The sequence below is a fragment of the Astatotilapia calliptera genome, chromosome 16 (assembly GCF_964374335.1).
Source record: "Astatotilapia calliptera chromosome 16, fAstCal68.1, whole genome shotgun sequence".
NCBI classification, from domain to species: domain Eukaryota; kingdom Metazoa; phylum Chordata; class Actinopteri; order Cichliformes; family Cichlidae; genus Astatotilapia; species Astatotilapia calliptera.
The window spans coordinates 6,628,083-6,655,116 of NC_137437.1; the positions used below are offsets into that span (position 1 = coordinate 6,628,083).

General features: G+C 40.2%; 1 protein-coding gene across 4 annotated transcripts in view; it reads right to left on the reverse strand.

Annotated features, from left to right (window-relative positions):
• man1a2 (mannosidase, alpha, class 1A, member 2) overlaps positions 1 to 27,034 on the reverse strand; it is a 141,532-nt gene that overhangs the window by 73,700 nt on the left and 40,798 nt on the right. For all 4 annotated transcript variants that reach the window (XM_026145360.2, XM_026145363.2, XM_080291166.1 and 1 more), the window contains exon 4: positions 13,861 to 13,957. In XM_026145360.2, coding sequence (XP_026001145.1) covers positions 13,861 to 13,957 — 97 coding nt within the window. The remainder of the gene's footprint in view (positions 1 to 13,860; positions 13,958 to 27,034) is intronic.

Below are 27,034 nucleotides of genomic sequence, written 5' to 3' on the forward strand. Positions count from 1 at the left end.
CAGTGCAGATAACAGTTGGATCTATTTTCTACAAAGATTTAGTCTGTGCAGCGTTATCGCTCCAACAACGATGATTTACCCCTAACCTGAGGATAAGCACGTCACATATCGCACTACTCAGTCCAAGAGGCCTGCATGTGTGTTGCTGTTCTTTGCCTCTGTTGACAACAGTTCATCCAGTCCACTTTAAACTTGCTTTACTGATTATTTTGTGTTTTTGGAGTGTAAGCCTGTGTACGTCTTTGACAGGACATTCACTGATCACATGGTCAAGATAATTTTCTCTCTGATTAGCCACCGTCTCATTTGGCATTAGCATTGTTCTTCAGGCTCGCTCAATGGGTTTGTCTTTATTAGCACCAAACCCTGTAGCTTTCCTTTTTCCAAAGTACTAACAATTTGTGTGTCTGGTGGCTTTTAGAAAAACTGTGTGTGTGGCGTTAACTGAAATTTGTCAAATATAGCTACAATTACACACTCTACTCTCGCTTACGTTACTTATACTGTAAATTAGTGTGTTTAACTTTAATATAATTAATTTATTACTTAAAGTATGCTTACATTTTTGCTCAATTTACTGTGAATACAGAACAGGCTTGCTGCTGCTGTAAATGTACAGCTTTAAATCAAATCATTGGACATAATTACATCAACCCAGACAGCAGTTACATTTAAAATGTTTATAATACTTCAAATAAATAGTCGGATGCGCATTCACAGCCACAAGCTAACATGACAATAGCTTGTGACATTGACACACCACCACATAAACATTCTGAACAACAAACCAATAAAAAAAAAATCCCTCTCACGCAGTTCAAGATGGATCTTTTAAAGCTAATCAGAACTCAGATCATTGAAATCAGCAAAAAGTAGACACAGTTAAAAAAAAAAAATACCAAGAAGCCAAGGAAGCTGCAATCAGTGCATTTCTAATAAAAAAAAGAAAAGAAAGAAGGAAAATAAAAAAAACAGAACTTAAAACTGTTGAATTAATATTTTCAGAAAGATATGGAGTGGCCAATCAATGGGCAAAAGCATTCAGCCAAGGCGAATGGTAGCAACCATAAAAAATGATCAGTTTGCAGCCACAGGAGCAGCTCTGTGTGTTTGTCTGTTATTCAGTGACATTTTAAAATGTTTTTCCTTTGCTAATGTGTGTTCATATAAAGCATGTCACAGTAGGACTAATTCAAACACATTGCCACATTTCATTGCCTTTTCCATTCTGAGGAGGAGACTAGTAATCATAAGACATTACAGGAACAGGGAACTGCTTATTATAAGTTATTAAAACTGACTTTGTGCCTATAAGGTTCAACTTTATGTAAATCAAAACCCTCCTTAGAAATTAAAGTGAAAAAAGGAGTTATAGGATATTATAGGAAATATCATCAAAATGACTATTTCATCAGATCATCTACACCCTTTCTACTATTGCCTTCCAGTTTGCTTTAGTTCGGTTTGCATACATTACCACCATATTTCAGAGGTAAAAGTCAGTGGCACTGCCCTTTAAAGCCATCCCCATTTCATATCAGAAGCTGCGTGAACAGCTAGAATTCCTGAGTCTGCTCGCCATCCCTTCTTATCTATGAATCCATTCAAAAGGAGAGTGTCTGGCTTCATGCAGGAGCTGCAGTGTTATTATCATCATAGACAGGAACCTCTAAATCACTCTAAAAATACACTGCAGTCAGGCGGGCGGAGCTGATAGCAAGATGCCCTGGCTGCTTGCCGGATCTTGACAGATTGGCGCGACCGTTGGTAGAGCAGAGCCCCTCTGCTGCACCACACAACCCCCATCTCCCTCCCTTCTGTCACTTCCATCACCTACAGGTACGCTTGAGGCTCCCATAGCAATGTGACACTGCTGACGCAAAGACAGAGGCCTGTCAAAGATACCGTCTCAGAATACTCCTCTAAAGGTTTTGTGCAATAGCTCCTAAATGCAGTGCTTCCTATGTGTTCACAACAATGACACCTCTGCTCTGTCAATCATTAACACTGTTGTGTTGTGAAGCAAATGAAATGTGACACTAACATTTTATATACGGACCTGTTTTCTTCTAAAACAACAAAAGGGTATCAAACCTCTTGTCTATGGTCCAGAAAAGAGGATTTTAATACCAAAAGGAGTTTTGGTGTTTATCAAACATCTTGAACAGAAGACATCCCAGACAACGTATGTTGTGTTAAAATGTCTTGGATTTGAAGATAACAATTTGGGTATTGATCCAAATAGAAATAAAATAGCCCTTAAAATCCTCTGTAAGTGATTATTCAATCCTTATGTTCATGACAAAACCTGCAAGTGATACTTCAAAGAACTGGAAATACTGTAGAGTCTTTACCTTACAATATAAAGCACCTTGAGGTGACTGTTGCTGTGAATTGGTAACATATAAACAAAAAGGATTGGACTGGATTAACTGATTGGGGACAAATTGCCCTTCTGTATGTAGAGCAGAAGATCTTAGCGAAAGGCTTTTTTCTTTGTTCATTTTTAAAAACTCCAACTTCTCACGTAGTGAAGGTGTTCTCTGGGTTTTTCACCTCGTCCGCCAACATGAAAACCAATGACAGCGGAGCATTTCTTTGGCCAATCCAATCTAGCAACAAGCTCATCAAATGAATCACCCTCCATCTTCTAATCCCAACTCCAAATTCAAAGCAAAAGAAAATTTAAATGTGCAGATTACTTATGCGTATCCGCTGGACTCTTCTGGGTGCGTTTCCCTAACCTTGAGAAATTCTGCTCGCTCTCATCTTTGAAAATAACCTTGTTATCACACCTGGAAAGTTTCTCTCTCCAGCTCAGCCTCCATCTTTTCGTCTGCCCCTCCCTCGTATACCGAACCATCTGCTTGTGCTCATTCATCACTGTCTTGCTGCGTTCTCCCTAATCTTTCCTTGATCGCTCCATTCAGAACCCAGATTCGCGAACAATCCATTCACGCTTTTTTACATATACATCTCATTAAAAAATTTATTTTTTGTTAATTTGACTCAACATCTTTCCCTACGAACGGTCACAATGCATCTTCCTGTATCATCTCTGTCATGTCCTGTTGCCATGGGTTTTCACGACCTGACTGCTCTGCAGCCTTGATATAAACAACACCAAAGGCATCACATGAAGTTGAATTGGTGCTTCCAGGAGTTGATTTTAGGGTTGCCAGGCGCTGCTTATCAGAGACAAATTGGCCGGGATGACGTTTATTTATTCAGGGAATTATTGCCACTGCCTCGTGCACACAGACCTCGCCAGCTGCAAACCAACACACACTCTCATCAGGTCTCCTGCTCTTTTAACATAGATTCATGTACTCTCCCTTCCCTTTGATACACCACACAGCTTCTCACTACTTCAACTGAACTCCACCCCCCACTCTTCAACATGCTCTCTCCATCTATCACAATTTCACACACCTCTCTCTCCCTCTCCCCCTCCATTATCTCTCTCTCCCTCTCTCGAACACTCACACTCTCCGTCCCAGGCTCCGTGCCGGTTTCATTAGACGACAGGTTTCAGAGGCATGAATTCACACGAGGCACGAAAACGTGATGCCATTATTCAGTCTCCATTCTCCCTGTCTTGTAAACTGTCGGCTCAGGGAGAGTGGGAGATGATTGAGAGCTCAGGTGTGTGTGTTTGTGCGTGTCATGCATAAATTCGCTTGGTTTGGCTCTGAATCGAATGAAAATGGAAGAAAGTGTAGAGGTGATGTGTGGAGATACATACAAAGCATTTGTGTTTCAAGCATCCGTGTCGTGCCTTGTGTTTCTTATCATGACCTCTACACAACTCTGTGGACATGCAGGTCTAGTTGCAAGTCTACTCTTCTTACTCCTGTACAGACTATTTCTCCCTAACATCCAGGGCTGCCCTCCGAAAGCTGAAGTCAGAGATCCCACATTTAAGTTGCAGTGTGTTTGAGGACGTGTGATGAAGCTGAAATCTGAGGTTTAAGTGTTACCAGAAGAGCCGTTCCCTTTAACAAATCTCTGTATGATGCTGCGTTTACTGACCTACAAGAAAGTAAATAAGGGTCTGGTTCTTGCCAAATTATGAGACCCTTCCTCCCTTCAGTAGAGAAGAGCTGATCCAAACAGAACAAGCTGACAACGTACCATGCTGCTCGAAGCCTGGTACATTTAAATGTCGGAAAAAGTTTTTAAAATTCTAAATGCAAACTGAGGAAGAGCTACTCCTACTACTACAACAAACAGGAAATGTGTCTAGTGTTCCACACTGCTGAATCTAAATAACACGTGTTATAGGTGCTTGTTATTCCAGGAACTCATTAAGATAGATGGACACATCAGCCATCTATTTTAATTAACATTGCAGCTAGAGAAGTGCAGGTCATGAAATATTAAGCCGTGGAAGTGCCGAATGCAGCCACATGTAGAACGAGGCAGGCTGTGCAAACAGAGCACTGGGGGAACTATGGGTGAACTGAATAGAGAGTCTAGAGTGTGGAGAACTAATCCGAGCAAATAAAGAGTAAAATTAAGAGCAGAGCAGCAGGATTATGCCGGTTTCAGGACTGAAGAGCAGAGATGAAGATGTGAAGAGCTGCAGAATGAGGTGGATCAGTGTGAACAGTGAGAGGTTGCAGGCAGACGTAGACAAAATCAGAAACTTTAACTTTTCTGATTTGTAAAATGAATAAATCCTCTAAACTTAATCTTAAATACCAGTGTTTTAAATCTAACTTATAATTTGGAAATTATTGTAAAAAGTTATGTAAAATGAACAATTTTACATTTACAGGAAATGCCTTTTGTTGCCACTACGTCTGTTGTTGCAGGATGGGGCCAAAATCTTTCCAGTGGTTTAAAAAATGATATTGAAAATCAAGCATTTTCCTGGGTATCAGTATTGAATTTGAAAGTATCATGACAACCCTGCTCCATTTAAAGAAACAGTATTTTCTCTGGAGTGTTCAGGATACCTGGAAATACTCCAGTTCGACTTTAACAAAGTAGCCGAGTTCAGTTAGTGTCACAGGGATTTAATCTACTATCTAACTCGATCATAAATGGCATCGTTTCTTCACAAATGCTGCAGCTGTTACCAGCAGAAAAAATAATTCCTAACATATATGTGGTGCAATTTTGGGAGACGTGAAATAAAATGAGCTGGAGTCACCAAAGTCAAGATTACCATGATGCCTTTTGCTTTAAAGTGAACCTTTGTTCCAACAAATTTAGCAAGCACAGTTAAAGCGTCCTGCACAGTTCTGGACCGTTTGTCCTCTTCTATGGACCCAGGTCCTGTGTGGCCCTGCAGCCTGTCCTGTAATATACCCAGTGGCAATTAATGAAGCCAAATCAAACTCCCCAAGACAATTCAGACTAGCCTGGCTGGCGATGAGTAACTGGTTACCAACTTATTTGGCAGCAGAATTAAACATCTGCTGTGTTCTGTTTTCTGCCTCAGAGTGTTACTGGTCAGTCTGGGCTTTTCAGCTCTACATGAGCTCCCTGGCTAAACCTCAGCCCGGATGCCCGTTTCCAGGCTCGGTGCCAAAGAGCCTCAGTCGGCACTGGTCTGAGTGTAAAGGTATTTGCTGGCATCCCCTTGCCCCATGTGCAAAGAAAATTAAACAAATAGCTTTGACAACAGTGTCGCTTGTGTTTGCAAATGAAGAGTTGAATGGTCAAAGGATTTCAGCTCAGTTAATGATGACACAATCGAATTAGATAGGCCACCATTATGTGATTATATGACAATATGTGCAACTCTCCTGCACTACGGGCGGAGCTAGGATTATAGGGTTACTGTGAATCCCTATATCACATATATATCCCCACATGGCTACTGTGAGTGTTTGTTTTTCCACCCTTGAGCCTAGTTTGAATACAAAGTTGTAATAAAATTGCTGGTATTATTTTCTGTAATTTGGCCTGGCCTGTCATGGACAGAACACTACAGGTCTGTCTAAAAGAACACGACTCAGAACTGAATATTAACTCAGAAGAAAGAAGAAAACAGATTCAGCAAATTTGATCTACACTACATTTTCCATATCCAACAGACAAGTTATACAAAGTTTAGATAGGTGTCTATGCTCTTTTGGTGACTGTGCTAATCTTTGTGAAAAATAATTTAAAAAGGTAATAAAATAAGAGATGTGAGATGTGAACAATGTTCCTTAGCACTGCAATCAAGTTAAAAAAAAAATGTCTTCTTGTCAAGAGGTAATAATCGCCCACAAGGACAATGGAACCAGAAAAACATCTGCAAAGCGTATTTTTCATCACTCCATTTTATTAAATCTTAATGACTAAAAAGGTCATCTAAATGATCCATCTGCTCAACTGTAAAAAGAGAATATATGGGCGTTAAGCGGGTTACTAGGGCAATTATCGCAGCCTTTCTTGTACAAAGTTACTGCAATCTAGCCTTTCAAAAGCTCAATTTATGTTTCGTGAGTCAAAGTCTCCTTTGTTTAAAACACAAAGCATAATGTCAAATGTGGGTCTTTGTCACTGACAGACAAAAAAAAAACAAAAAAAACCCAACAAAGCTGAGGAAAGTCATCTGTATGAAAAGAGAACGTTGGCCAAGATGTGTAAGTGTGGGCAATGGGGAGGAAAGAGGAGTGTGACCTTTCCTGAAGTATTTTAGTTAAATAAAAGGTCAGCAACTCCTACAAAATCTAAATGGTATGCACATGAAATTTTCTGGGAGACAGAACTATACAACCAATTTATCTGAAACAAATTCACATCAAAACAACTGGGCCGCCGAGTACAACTTTTTCACAGCTTTGCACTGCCACCAAACCTCCCTGCACTGTACTGAATCAGATCCCTTTAACAAAAAGTAACAACCCGACTGGTTCCAATGAGCCCAAACCAATTATTCAGCAGCAGTTATACAACCTTGATCATCATCTGCTCACATTGATGGCAGACAATAAAAATGCCAAAGCCTGTGGGTACAAACCTACAAGGTGATGTTTTGTTTAAGAACCTTCCCCTTTTTCTTCTCTGTTTGAGAGGCTTATGCACATTCCTGCTGGACTCAGCAGCAGGCAAATCCTTCTGTTTCCTGCTGTCCAACTCGCCACTGGCAGCCCTGCTGAAAGTTTAATCTGAAAGGGAGGCTCACATTAATGTTCTGAAGAAGATTTGATGCCTTGTTTGGGAGCAGAATTCAGGTCTTACTCTAACTCTCTTTTCACATTGTAACTGTTCCAAAGCCTGTCAGGGTAGGAATTATGTAACAAGCTCAGTCATAAATAGAAGTACCAATTAATTCTAGCAGGTACAGATCAGATCTGAAGTGGTGTCAAGAGGTTACAATTACTAATAATACATTTTTAGAAGCCATAAAAAATGCATTTAACCTTAACCACTAATGTAAGAATTTCCATTTGTTTTCATGGTTATGTTTCACTGCTATCAGATTACAATATATCCAATAACTTACTAATAACTTACTTCCAACTCGGCAAATCAAGTCCATTTGGCAGGTGACTCTGTGGAATATAGTGATGGTTACTGCTCTAACTACAGCCTGACATCATGAACCTGTGATTCCAGAAACACTAAGAATTTCAGTGAGCAAATTTGCCACCGTTACCACTGTGAACCTGAAATGTGCAGACAAGCATGGCAACAGTAACTAAGAGGCATGGAGCTTAGTGAAGCATCAGCTGGATTTCTCTCTGTCTTCCCCTCCACAATCCCTGATCTCTGCTTCACGCTCTTCCTCTGCTTCCTATTCTGCTGCAGAAAGCAGTCTCGAGTCTTTGGGCCATCATTAGGAAGCAATCATCAGGCAAACCTTTCACCCCACTCCACTCTTTCTTACTGTCTCAGTCATCAACACATCCAAGCATACAACGTGCAAGCTTTGGGAGTGAAATGCCTTCAGTTAAACATGCATGGCTTCTCATCCAACATGGAAAATCACTTCTGTTACTAAGTATTAACCAACAGAATATTAGTTTCCCATTATTTCCAAAATATGAGATGAGTAAGAGTTTCCTTTTACAAACAAACAGAATAATTTTTTTTTTAAAAAGCTTGTGTTATAAACTCTCGGCACTGTCAAGTAAATTTTCCTACTTGAAGCACACATGACCGTGAACAAAGTAACCTAGCTAAACTGTGGTTGTTTGGAGGTAAAACTGATAGTGTCTCATCAGTTTTACCTGTACACGAGAGATGTGTCTGCAAATAAAATGTAGAAGGTGAGTGATAATGACACCCTGTCAGGTGAAATGTTAGGAAGGTATGCAAAACAGATCTAAGTTCGGCGACTCGCCTATGAACAGTAAGGGTTTGGCTGACACCGTTTTACACTTACGAGCACCAAACTAAGACCATGGTAATAGTGCCATAAGATTTCTGGAATCAACCCTCATGAAAAAGGCAACAACAGTGAGGAGTTTTGGATAATAGCTTACAGCTGACAGCATGCTGCATCCATAAAAAGATAACTAAGGAAGTACTAGAAGTAGGCTCTGTGGGTTATTCAATATCTTGCGATCAATGCTGACAATACACCCAGAGCAGCACAAGATGCATCGCATTGCTTTTGTTTGTATACAGAGACTTTATGGACATGCACAAATACTCTAACATATCATGAATACCCCAAAAGGTGTATTCAGTTCATTTGGACGTAGTGTTTATAGTGGGAGAAACGTTCAGCTGACTGCAGGCTTCCCCAACCTTATAAACAGTACTCATGGCCGCTGATCAATGATCTTTGATTAATGATCAACGCACTTTGATTGGTGGTTGATCAATGGTCATGACAATTTCCATATTAATGATCAAGGAACTGACCTCATAGCCAAACAGTCAAGGCACACTTTGGTACAAGAACTCAGTTTATGGCACTAGATATTACTTATTTAATATCTGCACATAAACATGTTATTTTGCTTACTGATCATGAAGCCATCACATAAAGGCATGTAAGCAACAGGGTCAAGTAAAGTTACATGACACTGAGTGAAAGTGGTCATTACATCATCCACACAAACCCAGCAGAGATAATGTGAGAAGGAATGAAAATCCAGTAGCTCTACAGAAGATTACATGGCTGAGTCTACTGATTAGCAAAGCTTGAAATCAAAGTAGGGTTTGATCTGGTATTTTTACAGGACTCTGAAAGTGACTGAAGCCAAAGAGAACCTACTGGTACACAGAGGGCCTGTAGATAGTCTTCTAAACCCCCCACCCCCAAATGACTCGTATACTGAAAATCCTGTAATAATTCTTTTTGCTTTACTTGAATGCAGTAATTTATGAGCTTTAATGCCATTAAGAAAAGCAGCAAAACAAAGAAACAGCATCAAATGCTTTTGAGATTACAACCGAGAATGTGTTGTTGAAAACTGAGTTTAAAGTGACAGATCATCTCTGTGGGCAAACAACCAAAGTAATCTTGTAATGGAAAAAGCATGCTATGAATAATGAGGCAGCTCTCTCCAGTACTGAGCTGACAGTGGATCCAGGTGTCCAAGCCTCATCCCCGCTTTGCATCATCCCCATCGCCTCCAACCTAACAGGCCTCTAGCAACAACATGCCTGAGGCTGTCTGTAATATCATTTACTGTGAGCGTGTCAAACTGCCGCTGGGGAAAAGCCATGGGGATGAGATATGAGCAAATCTCCACTTGCAGGTTTAGATGAAAATCGCTGGACTGCAAAACCAATAAAGCAATAACAGCCACTAGACAGAGTATGGATGGCAGGCCTCAGACTCACCACTGAACTCCCTCGCGTGTCGCGAAACGAGACTAAAGCCGCTGAAATTACTTCAAAAAGCCACAAATTAAATCTATAGAAAGTAGCAACCCTAAGAAACAACACTCCTCAATTTCTACTGCAAGTAGGGCTACAACGATTCCTTGGCATCATCGATGACGTCGACTACAACAAATAGTCGACATTTACATTGTCAATGTGTCGTATACTAATACCACGTAAATGCATGTTTGTAACTGCAATACACTACAGGAAGCTATGGGGGCAGTATCGCCTCCATCGTCTGCCAAGACTGGAGTCAAAACGAATGAAAAAGATCGCACTGCAAACGCAAAGCACGAGGACGGAAAAAAAATTAATTGTCTACATGACTGTTACCGCATCATCATTTCTAATTCTGTTTTGTTCTGTTTTAGTAGTATTAGGCACAGGCATATACTAGTTTTAAAAAAAATCCAGTGTATTTGCTACTTTTGTCTTACAGAAAGGTCATGAGTTATAGTGGCTTGAACTGTGTAGACAAAGGATGTGTTTGGATCTGAAGTCAAAAATCAACTCAGCTCATCTCAACAGAATAGGGTGGAAAAATAAATGCATCGGCATCAGCGCGAGGCAGAGGAGACAAGGTTATCTGAGGCACAATGGGAGCCCTGGTCCACTTGTTACCATTCTGGCCAGCCCTCTTCTCTCAGGACAGATTAAGGCTGAGCTGGAAGGCATGCAGTGAGCACAAAGAGCTTTACGCATTTTCTTTTTTAACAGCTGCATGGAGGGCATGTTAAATAGAAGCTAGCTGTATACAAACTGTTATGTATGTAATGCTTTTGTCGGGAACAGAACGCTTCTCAGTTCTAGCCTGAAACGGGACGATGCCGCGCTCGCTTGGTTGGAGATGAGAAATCTTTCCACATTGCCCTCCAGTCAAGAAGTCAGGTTCAGAATTCAAGTTTAAAGAAATGCAAAGGGATACTTTTTATCCCAACGTGCAGTGCATCAGGGTCTAGCAAAATATGAACGTGGTTTAAATCCATAACTCGCACTATTTTCATCCAGTCAGCCAGACTTTTGGATGTCTGAGTCCCCCGTGTTAAAAGCAGTCAATGTCAGTAATAGCTAACACAGCAGGAGGTCCACTGCATCTCTCAAATACTGCTTTTTCTTTCTGCATTCTGCACTCTCTCCAAATCACACCAAAACACAATCAATACCGCCTGTAAGAAGACAGGATACGCCTCATCAATAATGGAAGTGTGTTTTGTGAGGAGCGCAATGCTTGATTTTGCCTTGTGTCTTGCTTGTATTTTATTGGCCACCCAGTGAATAATAACAGCATCTATCCAGAGTCAGCTATTACAAGGCGGCAGGGGAAAACCACCCAGACAGACACAATGATAAAACACAAAAGGACATGCTGCAGATGAACAGTCAGACACACATGAATACTAACAAATGGAAGTGCGCACACACACACAAGCAGCATCTATCTACCATTTAGCAGCAGCTCATAAAATAACAGAGGCGCCTCCGGCCAATTTGCCAGACGGAACGTTCCAATTTGACACAAACGCCTCATAAGCATGCACCCTCACACCACACACACACGCACATAAACGCACACATCCAGCAACATTAGCATAAACACACAAGTCAAGCTGGCAACTCAAACAGATAAACAAGCACAAAGCCACATTTTCACAGGTATAAGCTCACAGTATCCAATGAGTTAAATCATTATTGGCAGTGATTATTACTAACACATCTATCGATATTAACCATAGCTCTCCTCATCTTTTCACCATTTACTTTCGTAATTCAAATGAATCAAACACGACACAAAGGCAAAGGCTGCAGCCTACACAGTCATTCCATCCAGCTATTGTTTAGCAGGTTATGTGCTAATTGCGTCTTCTTTACAAAGCTGTGACAGAGGGCTGGATAGCTCTGGATAGCTGTGTGCCTACTTCATCAACTCTGAAAGCCATAGACCACAGATGAAGACATGCAATTGACTAATAACACAAGGAGGTACAAGAAAAAGCTTGGGAACGCTTTGAAATAACCTGGATTTCTCTATTGATTACTGACAGAATGTGACCACCTAAGACAACTGTGGATATGCACCATCTGAACTAATAGCACACAGGCAGTTTGAAGTGGCCAAAGCAAAACTGTAGAGATGCAAGAAGCCTGAAAATGCTACACGTATATTTCTAACATTCTGGCTGCAACAGAAGCATATTTCATTTCTAAAGCATGGCAGAGGCTTGGGTTTGATTTGCTGACTCTGAGCTTGGTTGGCTTTCAGCACTGAAGAGAACACTGAATTACACACTGCATCAAAAAAGCTCAGGGGCACCCATAGTACACAAACTACTTTTCCGGGATCCACCATGATCTGACTCACATGAAGATCTGACCATTTTTATACGTAATAAAATGAGAGATCTTCATAGCTCCAAAGGATTCACAAATGTACAAATGCCTTACAGCAACATCAAACATGAGCACGTATGAAAAACAGCTTTGCTAGCGCAATCATTTTGCCCATTTATCAATTAAGAGAACTATTTTCAGAACTTTTGGTTCATAAAGATACCAGTAACATTTTCTATATCAGAAATTTGGACAACCTTGCTGACAAAAATTCCGTCTTGACTGGGCACTGGTTATTTAAAACTACTATTATTTCTTCACTTCAGCAGCTTCTGTTTTTTAAAATGCCTCAGGCACGAGCTAAGCCAGGTATAAATATTGTATTTGTTACAAGAATGAACTCAAGAACCTTTGTGCTCTCTGAGCTCTCGGGGAACTGAGGACTCAGTTAGCTGGGCTGCACTCGTACTAATAGATTTACAGTGTATAACCAACAGGTCAAATTAGCCAGGCAACCCGGCCAATCAAAGCAATCTGTGCTTTTAGGGAGGAGGTTTTTAAGAGACAGAAGCTAAAACTGAGCATTTCTGGTACAGGATATGAAGAGCTATTGCAACAGATAACAGAAGTAAAAAAAAAAAAAAAAAAATTCTGAACAAGCATCCAAACATATCCCAAAATAAAATGATAAATCTGCAACTGAGCATAATACGAGCACTTAAAGTTTGCATAGTTATGAACTTGCAGACTATTCACAGCCAAAATTTATCAGCTCCCATTTGCCCAAAGGAGCTTTGCAGTGAGTTTTAGCCCCCTGCATAGCCTGTCTAGCCTGCAACTTTAGTGTTTTGGTTAATTGGCGCAGTTCTTAGTGGGCGGTCCTTCTCAGTCAATAAGTTCTAAAAAGCCTCTGTACACTTCAGACTACACAGCAAGCAGCAGACAGGCAGAGTGGAGCATCAGCTGCTGAAGAGCCAGATAGTTTTGTACAAGTGCTGGCAGAGACCAAAAAAGAAAGACTTCACAGACTTCCAAACATATAGATATATAGATAGAGCTAGATAGTTTAAGCTATAATTCAGTCATTTTAACATTTTATTTGAATCGTTTCTGTAAAACATATTTAATTTGAACAGCAGGTAATGTTGTTAATGTTTTGAAAATGTACAAAATGTTCAACTACAACGAGTGTAGTGGCTGGATCATTGTGATCATCATAGATGGCAGATAAAGAGGTGCATACCAATAAACAAATCCCGATTGTCTCTCCTTGTACAAAAAAGAATTTCTCACCAAGCATTATCAGCTACACTGTCTAATTTTAAACCTAACACTACAACTTTACTGTGATAAGGCTGACACATTGGAGTGTTAGCCCAACAGTGAGATTATTTGAGTGTTTATTGCTCACTAACAAAGTGCAGATCTATGCACTAAATAAAGACTTGTTAAATATCTGCAGTATCTCAAATACATTTAGATTTCTCCTGTTCGTCACGTGCATCCTCTTGTTGCAGCCTCAGCGATCCTATGCTCGTGTTTGCAAACATTTTTTTCCCCTAATGTGATATGCATCCTACTGGAGGCACTATCGCATGACCTTGTCCACAAGAGAAGGAGCCGTGTGTGTTTGTCTGAGTGTTAGGAAGATGGTGTGTGTGTGTGCACATCACGCATGCATCCAAGTGCGACTTATGACTGTGTGAGCAAACTGCCGATGGGTAAAGGCGGCAGTATCTGGCTTACCAAAGATATTTGTGGAATGTCCTTTCTTGGCGATGGGCTTTAGCTCGTTGTGACCCCAGCCGTACTGTCTGTAGCTGTCCCAGGCATGTTTCATCATCTAAAAAAAACAAACAAACAAAAAAAACAGTATGTTAGAAGAAGCAAAGTCCTTTGACACGTGTGACATCACTGTCACAAAAAACAAAAGGGACACAATCATACAGTCATCATGGTGGTATGATTTCAAGTTGCACTGATATAATTTTCATTTGAGCATTACATTGGTTTATTTACAGCAGCTGTTGTAGCCTGGGTTAGTTGTCATAGGAACGTGAAATCCACCAATCAATTCAATGCAAAACAATAGTGTTTTTCTACACACAGGCCCAATGGCAAAGCCTCGTCTTCTCTCTATATATATCATTATATTGCATTACTTCCTTTCAACCAATCATACAGACATCGGTCCACTGAACAGAGAAGAATAAGACTCTACTTTTCATATGAGCTTTGAAAAGAGGCTGGAAAAGAGGAGACTCGGGGAGGGAAGGAGGATAAAAAGAGCAAGAGATTGGGAGATGAGCCCTGACATGGAGGCTGATGCTGTGAAGAGGCGCTCCAGGGCAAACAGAGAAGATGACACAGCCAAGGGAGGAAAGAGTGCCAGCTTTTACTGAATCAGTGCTGCTCTCTATCCATTTCAAAACACCTCCTCCCCTTTGCAACTCTTACACATGTGGCATCGACAACAGAAAAAGAAGGCACATTTCCTGTCCATGTGGCCGTGTATTGTATATCACAGTCTCATTTATATGGATATCTGCTGATTTCTTGCCCTCTGTTGCAGTCTGTCTACATGACTGTTACCTCATCATCATTTCTGGTTAATGATGATCTCGGTTTTGACAAAGTGACTAAGATGTAGAGCTCTTCCCAATACCAATTGAAAGTTGGGGTTTCCCCAACTACAAGCTACAAAATTTACAAAAATGACAAAGTGCATCTCTGGCCCATAAAATATAGACCTGTCATTTTACGGCCACCAAGCTACACCAGTTTCCCTCTCTGTCCAACAGCCTGCCTCTTTATGCCACCATGAGCATCCAAATCCTCTTCCAACTTTCTCTCTCCTTGGAGCAGGCATGCAGCCAAGCTAATAAAGACAAGGGCCAGAAGTTTCATTGTGTTCTTGGCTTCGTGGCTTTCCATGACGCACTCCGTTCACGCACCGAGGATTATAAATCAAATTAATACGCACCGGGACATGGACACTTAAACGTTGGCTGACTCCCTCTGATATGTGTTGATTGGACGCTTCATCAAATTCTGATTGGCTCATATGCCAAGGACAAGCGCTGCAGTGCGGGGAGCTTGACAATGTTGACAAACTGCTTATTTAAAGGACCTTGGAATACTAATTGGACATTAGGCTACAAAATTCAGTGATTGATTCTGACAGCTACCGCTTGCCATCACAGTATCTTGGGAGATACATGCAAAGGATTGGGGGGAAGGGGGTGGATGGGCTTGCACTGACCCAGTGGCTGATGCACTCTACAATCAGAAGTAAAGCTCCTCAGTAATTTGCTGCAGAGAGGAAATAGCAGCCAAAATGAACACTCCTGTGACCTGTATTCATCAATATCCCTATGAAAGGGCACTGCAGGATGCTAGAAGGTGGCTATTAGCACCAAAGATATTATTATTATTATTATTTGGCTTTATGTTGTACTATGTAGTTCAGAGTAGGGAGCAGGAAATTCTGTTAAATTATCCATGTTCTTGTTCCACACTTCAAGTGTTGCTGGAATTAATCTGTTCATGGACACCTTCATAAGAACTTGAAATACCAATTTCATAACGGAAAAAATGAAAACGTTTTGTGTTTAAGCCAAACTGAACACAAAGCATCTAACACCGTGATAAACTGTGCAACAAAGGGTATGTTTAAGTTAATAAACCGTGTTCCCACCCACACTGCACCAAAGATTCCTCCACAAAACGTGCCGTGACACACGCCTTTACCTCTAGTCAGTGCTGCTGGTGATTACTTCTCTTTTCAGTTAGTACCCACTGTGAATTACTACATCTCGGAGTGTGGAGACATCCAACAGCTTGTGGTGTAGGATAAGGGGAGCCTGTTCAACTCTTCAGAGAAGCACCAGTAGAAACACAACGCTGTCGTTTCACATGATTCATCTTTTCTGTGGCAGCTGCTTATACTTATACTATTATCTTGCATATACTTTTAGTTTTAAAATCCCACTTCTATGCTATTTTGCATTTTCCCCCCCTCCAACCCTTCGATTTGAACTGCAACGAATGGACAAGCTAATGTTTTCCTAAGTTTTTTTTATTGGACAATGGCAATTTGTTTAAACCATTACTTACAAGATAAGAGGATTTTTCCCCCTAAAAAAAAGTATAAATTTGTAGCTTTCTCATTTGGAGTCTAGGCTGAATCTTACTATCTGCAAGTCTACCAGATCCTGCCTCATTAGTACTTGTCATGACTTGGTAAACATCCTACTGCTTTTTTGTTCTGCCAGGTCTGAAGAACAAACTACTTCAGAAAATGCAGAAAAATATAGCATTTATCCAGGTATAACAGCCTGATGTGTTTGTTGTTGCATTGTTTTTTCTTTTTTCTGCTGAAGACCGAAAACTGAAAGCTGCAATATGATGCAAGAGGTAGTACATAAGCGTTTTATTTATTTATTTATATCCGTTATCTGTCCAAGTATACATCTCACAGATTAAAAATCTCTTTTTCTAAGAGAGTTTAGAGACGAGGAGGAAAATGTTTCGCGTTTGGAAACAGCTCATCAGAAAATGTCTTCACTCACGATGAATTATTATTGCGATTTTGGCGAAATGCTGAGTATTGCAACAACATACATTTATCATCTTTTTAAGCTGTAAATTATGTCCTCAAAGTTAGACTGTCAAAATTTTGTTTATCCGATAAAATAAACATAATGTTATCTTACTTGGTTATTTTTTTTGCAACAAAATGGCATTAGCAAGTATACCAATACTGCAACCAAAACCTGCCATAAATGTTTGTCACAGTCTGCAACTAATGAGGTCAAGTTGGGAATTATGTGCAATCTGTTTCTGATAATGCAGCAATTAACTGATAACTCGTTGAAGCTAAGTGTGCCCAGTGTTGGATGCTCTTTGAGTCGAGCCGGTTTCATGCAAGTCTGTTCAACTAACGTCATCTCAGGATGACTGTGCATGGGATGAGCCCTCTTGTTCATAGTATTCATTCAACTATTTAAATGTATTTTTTGAAATACTGATATTTGGTGTATCAGCATCCCTTGACATGTATCAAGATATGGCACGTCAATCCAGAACACCAATAAAGGGAGACAGTAGCACTGTCAAGAAATATGAATATGTCTGTATGTTCATAGGCATCTTTTGTTTTGTAACCATTATTTCTGAATGGCTACATTAGCCAGTGATCGAAGCGCTCACTTGTAGTATAGAGAATTTTTAGAAACAATCTCCTGGGAATTTCTCCTTATTTTTCCAAATCCAGGCCATTTTTTAAAAATTAAAAAGTCATTAGTCATAAACTGGATCATCATCAATCAGCACACTCGTCTCAGTAAGGCAGCCTGTCCCCATTTCAACTGCATAATGAAACACATTCACACATGGTTTCAGTGTCTGAAGACCAACTTAATAAAATCGTGTCTTGTTGTGTTCTGTGCCTAAGGATCGGGAAACCTGTGACTGAAGGTTTTTATTATCGCCCTCTACAGTGTTTTGCTTATTTTCATGCTTCCCAGTTTCTATACTGCAACTGCAAAAGTATTAATCATGCAACATTATACACTCCAGCTCACTCTGGAATGAACTGGCAGCCCAAGAGTGGCCCTGTGTTATTAAGGTCAGAGCCAGAGAGAGATTAAAAACCTCTCTTTCCCTCCCACACCTTATCAACTGATGAGCTTGAAAGTAAAAAGTGAAGTCTCACACACGGTGCAGGGTCCAATGGAAAAGGCAGTGGTATTTCTCATTTGAGGAATTTATTTGGCCAGCCCACAAAAAAGATTTGTCTTTCCATTTTGGTTGAGGAAAAAAAAAATGTAAAAAGCAGTCTGAAGTGTAAAAGTATTTAAAAGGTTAAAGCAAATAGTGAGAAAATGTTCCACTGTGAGATACACTACCAGTCAAAACCTTCTAATTTAATGGTTTTTCTTTATTTTTACTACTTTCTACATTGTAGATACATACTGAAGACATCAAGTATAAGAAGAAAGATATATGCAAAGAAAAAAATGCTAAATAACTCTCAATATGTCCTATGTTTTAGATTCCTGAAAGTAGCCACCCTTTGCTTTGTTGACAGCGCTGCAAACCCTTGGCCCTCTGTCAGTAAGCTTCATGATGTAGTCACCTGAAATGGTTTCACTTCACAGGTGTGCCTTGTCAGAGCTTATTTCTTGCCTTCTTAATGGGGTTGGGAGCATCAGTTGTGTTGTGCAGAAGTCAGGTTGGTGCACAGCTAACAGCCCTTTTTGACGAATGTTAGATTTCATATTATGGCAAAAACCAATCAGCTAAGTAAAGAGAAACAACAGTCCATCATTACTTTAGGAAATGAAGGTCAGTCAGTCTGGAAAATTGCTAAAACTTTGAATGAGGAGACTGGTGCAAATCAGGCCTTTATGTTCAAACAGCTGCTAATAAACCACGACTAAGGAAAAGCAACAAGCAGAAGAGTTTGTTTGGACCAAGAAACATGAGGAATGGACATGTGATGAAAACCTGATGGAAGACCTGTGCTTTGGTCTGATGAGTCCAAATTTGAGATCTTTGGTTCCAGCTGCCTTTGTGGGACGCAGAAAAGGTGAACGGATACTCTCTACACGCATGGTTCCCACCGTGAAGAATGGATGAGGACGTGTGATGGTGTGGGGGTGCTTTGCTAGTGACACTGTTGGGGATTTATACAGCATGGCTACAACAGCATCCTGCAGCGACATGCCATCCCATCCGGTTTGCGTTTAGTTGGACCAACATTTATTTTCAATACGACAATAACCCCAAACACACCTCCAGACTGTGTAAGGGCTATTTGACCAAGAAGGAGAGTGGCCTCCACAGTCACCTGACCTAAACAAGATGGTTTGGGATGAGATTGACCACAGAGTGAAGGCAAAAGGGCCGACAAGTGCTCAGCATCCCTGCGAACTCCTTCAAGACTGTTGAAAACTATTTCAGGCGACGACCTCATGAAGGTCATCAAGAGAATGCCAAGAGTGTGCAAAGCAGTAAACAAAGCAAAGGGTGGCTATTTTGAAGAATCTAAAATATAAAACATGTTTGGAGAAATGTCCCACTTTTTTCACTACATAATTCTGTATGTATTCATTCATAGTTTTGATGCCTTCAGTGAGAATCTACAATGTAAATAGTCATAAAAATAAAGGGAAACCATTAAATGAGAAAGTCTGTCCAAACATTTGACTGGTAGTGTATGTAATAAATTACTGCAGCTTTGTATGAATCTCTCAATATGTAATGCATTTAATGCTGCTCCAGAGTCAAGAATGCAAAATAAAACCCTGATCTCATGGTAAATGGGCATTATTAAGACTGAAATGTGTGAAAACAGTCGGCAACCAATCTGTATTCTTACATAGACATAAAATTGTAAATTTATCCCAAAGACACGATGTCTTCTTAAATGTTCTTTATTCACAGAATCCAACTCCCTAAATCAAGACAATTAGCTGTCTTAGTCAAAAAGGCAGGTTTGGCTCCATCTTCATGGGTCTACACAATGTGTTAAAAGCTATGACCTTCACAATGGCAACCTGGTAGGCTGTTTGTGCCTGCCCTACACAAGAAGCACAATGTGCCCGTGGCCATTTCTTACCCAAAGTACCAGCAGCCATCATTCAGACACCCTTTATGGCTCATGTGCCGCAGTCTCATACACACAAACACAATTACAATGTACAGTCATGGACAACCACAGGGCAATGAAATATTCGTAAATCTCTCTCTAGCCAGCGGCTGCAACCAAGGCCATTACTCGAGAAAAAAATAATGTATATTAAAAAAATAATACAAAATAAATTATTTTTTAAAAAAAATCAGCTCAGCTCACACAGAAGTGGGACACAATGACAAGCTTTTGGAGGTTTGGGGAGCTGGAGAGTTATGTGCTGCTTAGAGTGACCTCCAGAGTCAGTCTGACTGATTTAAAGCACCCGTCTGCCTGCCCTCATCTTTCTCATCTCCTTCCAACTCACCCCATGGAGGCCTCGTATCTGGCTTAACGGAAGTCCTTTCAGAAGACGCATTAGGGTGGTAAGAGTGTGACATCTGAATTGCCTCTTGCAGTAAATACATTCATGGCACTTAAGCAGAGGGTGGCAATAAATTCCCCATGAAATTGAGGCAGTAAAAAAGTCAAGATAGGCTGTTTTCAAGCAGCTCTGAAGCCAAGAGTTCAAGAGATGGTGGCTCATAATATGGTTACCTCTGTGTTATGTATGGAACCTCCATCCAAATCAAACAATTCCCCCCATCATGACGACAATCCTATCAATCTCTGGACAAAAATCAACGGGCGCCATGTTTCCAGGAGACAATGAGCATGTCTCAGAAGCCAGATTTTAATCCAAATGGTGATTGCAAGTTATTAAAGGCATTTATCAACAAGTAGAGATTACTAAACTCTTATTATAGTGAATTAAATGACTATCAGCGAGAGTAAGGCTTCCAGGTCCACCGGGAAGACAATGGCACACTCTCACAGCAGCAGCCTCCCTCAACAGGCCAACAAGCGACAATCCAAAAGCTTTTCCTGAACAGATTAAGGTGCTGATCTTGCCAAACTCCAAACATCTGGATCTAAGCAAACATCCAAAAACTACACTAGAAAAGTCCAAATCACAGAGGCTCAGCACCCCAGGTTAACCACAAAGGTTCTTTGTCCACGAGTTGTAGTTTCAAGACATAATAGCAAAGTACAAATTATTAGGCAGCTAGTTTTAATGTTGTGACTAACAATTGCATATGAAACTACCAATGAGTAATGGCCTATAAATAACTAAACATATGAAAGAACTCACAGTTTCAAAGGTAATGCATCATATTGACATTTTCAAGTCATAAAGAAGCTGCAATGCTTATGGATTTTATACTGATAATTTTTATCAAAGCTGAACTAGAAGAAAATGACTAAGATTAGAAGTGAGAACCAAGAAGACTATATTTTCCAGTGAGATGTTTTAAAGGGGAGAGGATGACTCACCCATAAGTGCAGAATAGAGTAAATATTAGACAAATAAATCAGGACTTTTTACATTATCTAACCATTTTTGCATTTTTTTTTTTAAATCAACTAAGTACACAAGCTAAACAAGCCTAAGCTTTACCGCATCAAACTTGGAAAAGAACTGTAAGTGAACTTGACACTGTGACCATTTATAATAAACTTGTAGGTAAACATTTTTCACTATTTGAACATGCAGCTTGTTTTCACATCCAAAATATTTACTACATACTGCTGACCAATGTTCCCTCTAAGCTGCGCACGTTTGCGATTGCACACTGCTGGCACTGTCTCTGCGCACAGAAAATCTGCATTGCGCCCCCAAAAAAATCTAACCTGAATTGAAATTAAAATTAAAACTTTAACAATTCTGTTTTGCAGTGTTAGTCAGTGAGTGACTGGCTGCTCCCGTATGGGATTAGAACGATACCACCTTATCTCATAGTCCAGCCAATGATGCGATTCACATATACGCAGCTAATCAACGTCGTGGACAGACTATGACAGCGTCCTTATGTGCCGACACCGTTGTTTTAGCTAGCAAAGCGGCGTGGCTGATGTGGAGTGAAGCCACGTTAATGACAACGTGTAGAATCATTGGAGATGTGAGCAGGACAGACGGAACAATTGAAAAAGTGTGGACTTTACACCAGTTTTTAAATTGTGCTGATAGGCCACGTAAAACCACAGTTATGATAAAAATATCTGCAATCTTTGGTTTTCTTCCTGAATACTGTCGTTGTTTATATTTACTGCAGGAAGAAACGGTAAAAACTGCATTTTATAAGGAAAACGCTTGAAAGCACTCAACACAAGCAAAAACAACACCAAAAAACCCAGCCTTTCCTATTGGTGGAAAAATGTACCATGTCAACCAATCAAGGGGGAAGTTTTGGGAGTGACACATCTCCGAGATGTGAGAGATTTGCGACGTTTAGCGCAAATCTTGTGTAGTTAGTGTGTAGTGTAGTCAATAGTTTTGTTGTGTGTGTCAGAACAATGAGGCGACTACTGAATGTTACAGGTGTTACAGGAGTGATACATCTCATGTTGTCAGGCCTGCAGGTATCAGGCTGTTGTTCTCCTTTATCTCTTAGTGGACAAATTATTTTTTGGAGTGGCACAAATAATTTGTGTGGCATCAAATTTGATGCAGAACAGCTGATTGTTCTGTAAATAGTTTGAAATGTTGAAAAAAAACAAAAACCTGTTCTTTGCTAAACTCAGTTACTTTTTTGAAGAAGTAACTATATAATTCTTTGCCCAACATTGGTCTTTATATACTGCATTTTATTCAGACAGAGTTACAGGACTCCCAGACCACAGACTCATAAGACAAGTCAGAGCTTTATTTTAAAAAAAGAAAGAAAGTTGTGTTTTCAAAATTGGACTTCATGTTATTTTTACTTCCAATAGTGTGAACATACTACACAGGTCATGAACAATTTTTTTAAATTTTCATTGTAAGTGGGCTAAAGCAGTTAATTAAAAGTCATCTAACATAAATGTAAATGCTGTAATTTGATTATTTTAATAAACCATGTAACTTGGATGGACTTGATGCTGGCCAGCGTGACCACAGTGCACACGTCTGCTGCTGCTCACAGTGGTCCGAGGGATCGCTCAGGGAGTTTGTGCGTTCGCTCAGACACGTGAAAAATTAGAGGGAACATTGCTGCTGACATAAAGTGTTTTCCAGGTGGATACATGAAATCGAGCTGTAGCCTTCAGTCTCTGAATAAATGTATGAAAATACAGTGAAAAAACACTCTTTATTTAAGAGTGTCTTTAGCAAGAATAAAAAGCCTGCAATCAGTATCTCAGACTCTGTTGCTTGTGAAGCTCGCACACAAGAATTTCACTCGCATGTGCTGTACCAATGTACCCGCACATGTGATGTGACAATAAAAGTGATTTGATTTGATTCAGACTAATCAACTTGAATGTACATCACACAGAAGGTCAGTCATGGACTTGTTGCTCATGATTCAATACCAGTTCACAGCATTTTAATATCTCTGCTTTGTGTTTTTGTATTGACTTAGAATTTCATTTCCTTGCGACTCGAAACCTGGTGATTCATTACTCATCATGGTTTTGGGAGCAGGTGGCTGAAAGTCTTTTAAAGTGGGCTCTGTTTTGGTTTAGTGTTATGGGCAAGAATGCACTTTGCACTGGAAATGTTGAATCATCATCCTGTTCACATTTAAATGCAGTGCTTACAAAGTGTTCTTAAAGAGCAGAACTGCTGAATAAATATGAAAGTTCAGGTAATCACTTGCACTCTGGAGCTTTGTCCATGTAAGCAGATGTCTGCACACCCAATGCAGCGAGGCCCTTGAATGTATAATGATCTGCATAGTGTATTGTAACAATGACTTGGATAATGGCTTTCAATCTGTATTTCATCTGTCTACTGAGTGATTTGTAGCTGCTGTGATAAGCACAACTACTAAACTTAGCACAAAAAGTAAGGAAATTTGTGTTTTATTGACTATTTCTTTGCTGTAACAATCCTTGGCAATAAATGTTGTAGCGCTGGAAAGCCTGTCATCTCCCCTTAAATGGTGTCACATTTGCATTTGTGGGTTGAGCAACAGAGTTGAGTATGCAAGTTGTGCCCAAGAAAAACTTGCCAAATCTTCTCTTTCGATGCCAAACAGCTTATTCTGCTATTGGCTCTTGTTTGGTGCCATTTACTGGACTGAATGATTAAAGATTGAAAAAAAAAAAACAATTGGCAATTTAACAGTTTATTTATTTGATAACCAGAATCATCCACAGCCACAACAGCCTGGCATTTGTCACAAGTATGCCAATGTGATTGTTCTGGTCACGCTGGCACGAACAGAACAATCCGGCTGATCCCACAAGAGTTCAATGGGGCTGAGGTCAGGACTGCAGGCTCCATCCTTTCCACTCCCAAATTCTGGAGGTAGTCTCTGATAAACCCTGTTGTGTGTAAGCAAACGTTTTCATCTTGAAGGACAGAGTTTGGCCCCAGACTGTGGAGATATGGGACTGCCACTCTTTGTGGAATCTCATTCTGATCTCTCTCAGCATTGAGATTGTCTCCAATGATGACAGGCCTCGTTTTTCCCATGACTGAGATGCTGCTCCACACCATCATGCTGCCTCCACCAAGCCGTTACCCTAATGGTGCAGCAAACAGCATGGCGTTCTCTGTGCTGTCTCCATACTTGTGTTTAAGCCACTCTTACAAGCCATCTGCTGTAGGCAGAATTTGGACAAATCACTGAACATAATGTTCCTCCACATGTTCAGATTCCAGTGCACATGTTGCTGAAACAAGCGCAATTGGGTCTGACGGTGAACAGGAAGTCATGCCAGGCCTCCTGGTAGCCCTGGCTGTGTGCAGTCTGTTCTGGATTCTCTGGGTAGAGAGCCATATCATCCTGCAAACCTTGATAGTAGATCTGTAGACGACTACCTACACTTCTTAAGTGCAGACAGAATGAGGAAACTGTTTTCTTATGTTGTCAACTTATTGTAGATCCTCCATTATATGGAACTTGGCTTTCAATTTGTAGATGATACTAGCTCTCACTCCAAATAATGCTGCGTGTCTTGGTTTTGCAAAACTCCGGGCTGAAGTTGCCCTATGGGCCATATTAAGATCAGTCAAACGTGGCAGGGTTCATGCTCACAGGTGCTGCTAATCAGGCACCTAATAGTCAGCACCTGGGATATAGAAAATCAAAACAAGAGTCAATGACAGAATAATCTGTTAACTACCCCACAAATGCATTTTTCTTACAAATGTGGCACCAATTAAGGAGAAGAAGCATTGTTACAGAAGTAACACAGAAGTTATCCAAACACAAATTTTCTTACTTTTTGTGCAAAGTTTATATAAAATATTCATCAAATAAAGCATCCACTGCAGAAAGGTTGTTTTGGGAAAAAACATACTTTCCTTCGCTTGAGCAGTAAGAAAGATCTAATATTTCTTGGGGAAAAAAATCCATAAAATGCCACTTGCTGTAAATTTATGTTATAGGTTTGATGTGTACTAGCAACCTTGTAGTGCTATTTCTATCCCCAAGAGAGTATGAAGTCAATATTATTGTGAACAAAGCCAATATAAGACTACAATTGCTTTGCGATAAAAGACAATTACTGGTGAGTGGAAACTTTAATTATGAAGTAGCAACATAGATGTGGTAGTTTGCCCTGGATTCAGGTGCACACTTGATTACAGCTGACACCGGAGCTTGAAGGAAAACAGTCTGATTTTTCCATTCATGTTTCTCTGATTGCTAAGCTTGGAGAAGGACTGAAGAAACACAACCGAATTCAATCTTTTACATAGAGGAGAACCACATAATTCCACCATGAGAAAGCACTTTGAGACAGAAACTGCAGTCCAATTGCAGCTTTCTCTCTTTCGTCAATTGAGCCAGCTCTGAAATGTCAGACAGTTTCCTGAAAGTACAAAAAAAAGTTTTTTGCCATTCTTGCTCACTCTTAGGGAGGGAAATACAGTTTGATGTATGACGCTCATCCGTAAAAGCACAAGATATCCACACAAAGACAAGTGATCAAACCGAGTTACACACATACACAAGGCAGGCAGATATTTTGTAAACAGACAAGATAAGGAGGGGGGAAAATCACATGACTGACAGTGAAAAACAGATTTCACTGTCAGCCCTGTGATTTTACTGGAAGGGAAGAGATGAAAAGATTAAACTGCTGTCATTTAGACTTTTCTATTGTTTAAATGACAGGAAAAAAATATTAGAGATAGAGCTGTTGTACTGTGGCAGCAGCCCAAAGGGATAGATGACCATTGTAAGTCGAGCCTGTCCTCTGCCACTTTCAATGTCTCTCTCTCTCCATCACCTGAGGTGTAATTGAGGCTCATTATGCCTGTCCTGTACTTAAAACAATCAGGACGCTCTCTGCCTTTCACCCGATAAAGGTATTCGACACCAGCTCTCCAGCAAAGTGCAGTTAAGCTCTTAGTTTTGGCTGACAGACATGCTCTACCATCAGATATTTCCAGAGGTATCAGCTAATGAATCAGCAACGCGGAACATACACTACCAGCATTGGCTACTCCTACACTTCCATTTAACCTTCTTCAGCAAAACCGTTTATAGCAGATTAGCAACCCAAAAGAAAGAACGAAAAACTCCGTGTAAGGTAAATAACAGACCAAAACCGAGGAGCCCAAACTGCAAAAGCCTGGTTGTGTTTAGATTTTAAGTGTAAGTTATCAGGTTCCTGTCCGAGGAGCTCAGGCAATGCACTGGGACGCACTGTTGGGTCTCCATCCAATAGGATGGAGAGGGAATGGAGGGTAGAGGAGGGAACAAACAATTTACCAGAACTTACCAAAAAACAAGTACAAGTGAGATTAACAAATGACAGAGGAAAACACAAACACACACACTTAATTTTTATTCAACCAGTTTAGGATGACAGGGCACATGACAACATGGCCAATAACTTTAAAGCTGTTGAGACAACATCTGAATGTTCTGAATGTTCACTCTGTAGGTTAAGGCTACAACTGCTTTGCGATAAAAGACTATTACTGGTGAGTGGAAACTTTAGTTATGAAGTAGCAACATAGATGTGGTGCAGCAGTACCGGTAGATTTTTTTTCCTTTTCTATATGTGAACAAATCTCAAAAGTACACTTTCTTGACAAAAACTCTCTGAGCTTTATCTTACTACTTTAAATTATTCTTTTCACACTCATCTGGTAGTAGGACAGTGAACACGTACAAGTTAGAGCAAAGCAATACTGACAAGTGGAGCTGGAAGGAAGAAAACAAGGACATCGTCAGGGATCGTCATGGTTACTCTTCATTTTTTCAGTAAGGTACAGTACTCTAAACTATTCTGTGTACATGCACA